The sequence below is a fragment of the Tamandua tetradactyla genome, chromosome 1 (assembly GCF_023851605.1).
Source record: "Tamandua tetradactyla isolate mTamTet1 chromosome 1, mTamTet1.pri, whole genome shotgun sequence".
In the NCBI taxonomy this organism is placed as follows: domain Eukaryota; kingdom Metazoa; phylum Chordata; class Mammalia; order Pilosa; family Myrmecophagidae; genus Tamandua; species Tamandua tetradactyla.
In genome coordinates this window covers 187,825,145-187,831,392 of record NC_135327.1, presented here as the reverse complement: position 1 = coordinate 187,831,392, position 6,248 = coordinate 187,825,145, and the positions used below count along the sequence as shown (strand labels likewise).

The window sequence follows — 6,248 nt, the reverse complement described above, 5'->3', positions numbered from 1 at the left end:
TCACACTAGAAATATGAATGAGTTCTTGTAAGAATTACTTCAAAGATATGATGCTTGTATAAAGAATGTTTAAGTCCAGGGTACCGGGGGAAAACTGCTATTGCATGCTATGAGCTATGTTCAAAAGGAAACCATCAGCACTACCATGGCATCAGCAGAGGCAAATATTGCTGTGAGAGACAAGAGTTAAAGAGGAGGTTTAGATTTCCTATTGGGTGAGGGTGTGTTTATTGGTTTTCTGTCTCTTGGGAACAATGAAATTATCTAAATTTGAGAACATTGATGGCTTGTGGACTTTGGGCCTTCTACATGATGCCTGATAAATGCAGGTGGCTGAAGGATGCACTGATGAAGAAGTAGATTGGCAAAAGATGGTGTATACTTATGAATGAAGGCTGGGCTGCTACAAAAAGGAAGAAAGTCATGAGGCATGCAACGATGTGAATGAAAATGTGGGACATTTGGTGAGACAAAATAAACCAAAACCAAAAAAACAACAATGGTATGGTTACCTTTAAAAAATGTTTATAAGAAAACAGGGGCCTAGATTTTAAGCTTTTAGAGCAGACACATTAAGTCCAGAGTGGTAATGATTATTTCTGGATTTTGAGAGGCTGTTTTATGTATATAACCTGATATTTAGAGACAAGAATGAAGGTGAACAGGTTGGGGTTAAAGTAATTCAGAACATAGGGGTAAGGAAGAAAGTGTCTATATTTTAGAACCATACATACTCTTTGAGATCAATGGAAGAAAGGGTTATTTGACCTGGAACTGAAGTTTTCTGTAGTTCATAACTAATTCAACCTATCTGTATAGCTCGTTTGAACAACTGAAACATAGGAAGCCCAGCATAAGAAAGAGGCCCTTTAATCCTGTACAAAGTACTGTAATGCCTGGAAACATCCTAGAGTATATTAATCAGATAATCAAAAGTATTGGCAAAGTCCCCTGAGGGAGGGGAGAAAGACTATGGAACTATTAAACACTACCATCAGGGAATCCCCTGATACTGTGTCAAACTTTAGGGATAGCCAAATCAATGGGCCATGCCTTTGATCATGAGGCTTATTCTTGTGAAGCTTATGTAGTAGCAGAGAAGCTTAGACTACCTATAGGCATGCCAAAGAGTTACTTCTAGAGGACCTCTGTTGTTGCTCAGATGTGGTCTCAGTCTCTCTAAGCCCAACTCTGCAAGTGAAATCATTTCCTTCCCCCCATGTGGGACATGACATCCAGAGTGAAAGTCTCCCTGGCTACATTGTGATGATACGCAAGACATTGGAGTGATGCAGCTGCAAGCCCAGTTGCATTGCCTGCAACTTTCAGAAGTTAAGAAGAGACAAGGAAGAATCCTTCCCTAGAGCTTTTGGAGGGAGCAACTTGATTTTCAACTGTTAAATGCCAGAACTGTAAGAGAATAAATTTTGTTGTTTTAAGCTACCAATTTTGCAGCAATTTTTATGACAGCCCAAGGAAATGAATACCCATATAATTTGTCCATTAGTTTCCATTGTTTTAAATAGAAAAGTATTTGTTAGGACATATACTCTACCATATTCCCAGACTGAAATCTAACTAATAATATTTCAATTTTAGACTACTATTTTAATTTCCTTGTACAAAAAAAAAGGACATTAATCTCCTTATACTTCCTCTTACTTCCTCTCCCATTCCATTTGGTTTTAATTGTTTTTAATACTATTATTTTTACATGATCAAAGTCTGTTATTTGCATTCTGTTCGTTAGCCACAATTCCCCAAGTTTTTTGCTCCTTTTTCTCTATTTAAATGAATTTAATGCTTACTAATAGTTGTGTTATAAGAGCAAATGTGCTGTGAATATCCCACGACATTTTGATGGACTGGGAAATTATTTTATTCAGAATATTTCATAATCGCACATTTTCTGAGTTATTGCATGTATGCACATATGTATATATGTGTGTGTGACCATGCACACATATATGGTCATTTTTATGTTTCGTATGTCATTTAGTATGATTTTGCCTTCAAGTAATAGAAAATCACCCCTAAATAGTTTAAAGAGTAAAAGGATTTATTTTCTTATTTTATGAGAAATGTAAAGATAAAGAACACTAGGGTTGGTGAATTTGTACACTGAAAAGGGTACGTGAGAATCCAGAATCAGGATGACCAAGATCACACAGTCAGAATGCATCAAGCCATCCTTCATAATGATCTCTGTCTCCACAGCACTCTTCTCAAGGCTCCCTTCACCTCTGCATTCCTCAAACTGTAGATCAGGGGATTCAGCATAGGGTTGAAAAGACTATAAAAAAGTGAGAGAATCTTTCTCTGATCTTGAGAATGACTGGACTCGGGGGCCATATACATGACGATGGCACTGCCAAAGAAGAGCCCAACCACACAGAGGTGAGAAGAGCAGGTGGAAAAGGCCTTTCTACGACCCTCATCTGACTGGATCCTCAAGATAGCAAACAGGATGTGGGTGTAGGAGAGGAGGACCAAGCATAGAGGTCCAACTAAAACACAGACAGAGCCAGCAAAGAGTACAACTTGGTTGAGCCTAGTGTCAGCACAGGCCAATTTGAATACTGACATAATTTGGCAGAAAAAGTGGTTGATTTTTTGTGGCCCACAAAATGGCAGCTTCAGGAGGAGAATAATATGGACCAGAGACAAGAGGAAGCTAAATAACCAACAAGTGGCAGCCAGACCAATGCATTTTCTCCAACTCATGATGATGGTGTATTGCAAGGGGTGGCAGATGGCCATGTACCGATCATAGGACATTACCACCAAAATGGTACATTCTGTGACAGCAAAAGCCAAATACAAGAAAGTCTGAAGTATGCAGGGCACAAAGGAGATGTTTTTTCTCTGCATCATAATATTCACCAGCATCTTAGGGACAATGCTTGAGGCATAGGACATATCAATAATGGCCAGGTGTGAGAGGAAGAAGTACATGGGGCTGTGAAGTCTGGAGTCCATCCAGATGAGCCCCAGGATAACCCCATTTCCCATCAGGGTGAGGCTGTAAAAAAACAAAAAGAGCCCAAAGAGGAAAACCTCCAGCACTGGATTAACCTGGAATCCCAACAGGATGATTTCAGTGATCCATGTCTGATTGCTTCCCATATTCCTGTTGCAGATAAATTTAAGGTTGCGCCTATGATAGAAATTTCAGATCTGAAGGACAGAAAGAAAATGACATGCCCATTATGAAGTAAGAATGTATGCCACAGGCTCAAATTAGTAATTCATAATTCACTCCAGCCTAGAGGTATGTGTCATTGAACTATAAATTTAACATTTTAATAATATCTTTAAACATTAATTATTGACAAATTATAAAATTAGGATTTCTTCCATAAAACCTGGGGGTCTCTGGATTTAAAAAATAATGCTAGAAAATATGTCAGTAATTGCTATTCGTGGTAAACAATCAATGAAGAAGCAGATAACCAGAGGCATTTAAGCTTCCAGAACATATAAGCTGAGTGAAACTTGCCAATTTTATCTTTGCACTTACACTACAGAGTCAAGTGTTAGCCAAATAGATGGCAAAATTTCTTGTCAAGATAGGTTCCTTAGTTTTCTTCTGCTTCAAACACATGGGAATGAGAAATAAAAAACATAAAATACACACCCTAAAATAGATAGCCAAGTATAAATGAGACTATTGCTCCATTCACCCAAAAATGACTTAGAAAATTGGTCTGGAGAGCAGAACTAATGTTAGAGATATGACATGTACTAAGTGTGAAAGCAGAGAGTCACAGCTAGAAACAAGTTCTTATGAAATCAAGGCAAGTTTTGCATGAAATGAAATATCAAATGATTGCTTGACACTAACACCAGGCAAAGCACATGAAAAAAGGTTGAAAACAGATATTGAGATGCTGGTTAAAGTGACTATAAAAAACTCAATATGCTATTATTGAATCTCCAGAGTTTGAGACACCGTTATAAGACCTGGTTCTGTATCCAGGGTCTATGCACCCCTCAAACCACAAGATAGGAAGGAAAAAGGGTGGGAAAATCAAACTAAAATAAGAAAGAAAAAAAAAAAGAACAAAGACTCATTCACTCAAAGTTTGCCTAAAAATAAATTTTCAAAACACAGATAAGTTCAACGCTAAAGAAGAAAACCAACAAAATGTACAACTGGAAATTTGAATTCACTTAAGATGAAATTACATGTGTAGAATAATATTTCAAACTCAAATATAAGGATAATTAAGACATTCTAATAAATCAGTTTTGATTTTTAGTGAAATAGCCAACAAATTAAGAAAAATAAAATCAGAATGAAAATCAACCTGTGTATATTAAAAAGGATCAATTATAGATCTTGGAAAAAAAGAAACATTGTCATTCACTAAAAAAAATAATAAAGAAATAAATTCCAGGTTAGACATCAAAAAAGGGCAATGATATATTGGAAGAACATTGAGAATTGACCCAGATTTTAACACAGATAGAAAAACGGGCAAAATCTTGAAGCCCAGTTTAGAGACATGAATAATAGAGAGGCTAAACTTAAATATGGTTAAGTTTGAGAACAAGAAAATAGAAGAAGTGGTGAAGAAGTAATATTTGAAGAAGTCTCACCAAGATTCTTCAAAAATTGGAAAATAGATTAAGTCCTTAACTTGAAAAATCATACTCCAATTAATGAGTACAATGAATAAAGGTAAACATGCACTCAAGCACATTGAGGATTTTTTCATAAAATGTGTTCTAAGCAAATAGTTACTGGTATTAACAATACCAATAACAGAAAAAAGCACTATAGGCATAGAGATGATAATATATGATAAAAATTACTGGAACATTCTACCAAGATGATCAAATTTAGCATCATTTTCCTCTAAAGAGCCTTAGTAAACATCAAATATAGAGGAGTTTATTTAATCTGAAAAGGGACTTCACAAAAGACTTACAGAAACATTATACTAGATAGTAAAATGTTAGGGTGGTGCAACAGTGGCTCAGTGACAGAATTCTCATCTGCCATGCCCAGAGACTGGGGTTCGATTCCCACTGCCTGCCCATGAAAAATGTTAGAAGATTTCCGTGTGAGTTAGGATATGGGGTTCTAGGTACTTCACTAACACCACATCTATTTAATATTGACTCAAGATCTAGTTATCAATAAAGCAAAATGAAAGGACGTAATGATTAAAAAGGAGAAAACAATATTTTACTATTCATAGACAATATTGTTTAAAAAATTCTATAGATGAGCTACTATAATTAATAAATGAATATATAAAAATTCTGGATTCAAGGTCAATGTGCAAAATTGAGGGATATGTATTGTGTTTATGGAATAGAAATTTTGTAAAAATTCCAAATATCTCCAAATTAAAATATAATTGGGATGAAATCATAATCACAATCTTGGCAGACTTTTTAAAAAATGGAAATTAATAAAATTATTCCAAATTTTATATCAAGATGCAAATGTTCAAATATAGATAAGTCAATCTTGAATAAGAATGAAGTAGAAGAGATTATGTGCACCTCAATGTGCACCTCAATGTGCTTGAGTGCATGTTTACCTTTATTCATTGTACTCATTAATTGGAGTATGATTTTTCAAGTTAAGGACTTAATCTATTTTCCAATTTTTGAAGAATCTTGGTGAGACTTCTTCAAATATTACTTCTTCACCACTTCTTCTATTTTCTTGTTCTCAAACTTAACCATATTTAAGTTTAGCCTCTCTATTATTCATGTCTCTAAACTGGGCTTCAAGATTTTGCCCGTTTTTCTATCTGTGTTAAAATCTGGGTCAATTCTCAATGTTCTTCCAATATATCATTGCCCTTTTTTGATGGGCAATGGTAATTAATCCAGTGTAGTTTGGGAACAAGGTTAAACAAATAGATCCATAAAATATAGTTAATTCAGAAATCTACAAGTTCTGGTGTTTTCAATAAATAATACTGGGTCTATTGGCTGTCCAAGTAGAAGATGACTCTTACACACTGTATACAAATATCAACATCATGAATCTTTTAGATCCAAATATGAAATATAAAAACAAGTCTTCTAGAATATAAATTAAAGGAATATTTTCACAGTCGTGGAAAGGGCAAACATTTCTTAAACAGAATCCAAACAGCATGAAAGAAACAAGTGATGAAATTAAGAACTTAAATTTAAAAATGCCTGTTTAAAACATCAAGAAACATTATTAAGATAATGATTGAAATTTAAAAATCAATCCATAAAGTGGAAAGGGATATTTG

At 34.9% G+C, this 6,248-nt stretch overlaps 1 protein-coding gene across 1 annotated transcript; it reads right to left on the bottom strand.

The window, feature by feature from the left end:
- Positions 1 to 2,193: 2,193 nt before the first annotated feature.
- LOC143687640 (olfactory receptor 2A12) lies at positions 2,194 to 3,126 on the bottom strand. Its single transcript, XM_077164792.1, has one exon. The coding sequence runs from the start codon at positions 3,124 to 3,126 to the stop codon at positions 2,194 to 2,196; it is 933 nt and encodes a 310-aa protein (XP_077020907.1).
- Between the last annotated feature and the right edge of the window lie 3,122 nt (positions 3,127 to 6,248).

Excerpts from the sequence above, each read along its gene's own strand:
- LOC143687640 (XM_077164792.1), bottom strand. The coding sequence starts at position 3,126 with ATGGGAAGCAATCAGACATGGATCACTGAAATCATCCTGTTGGGATTC.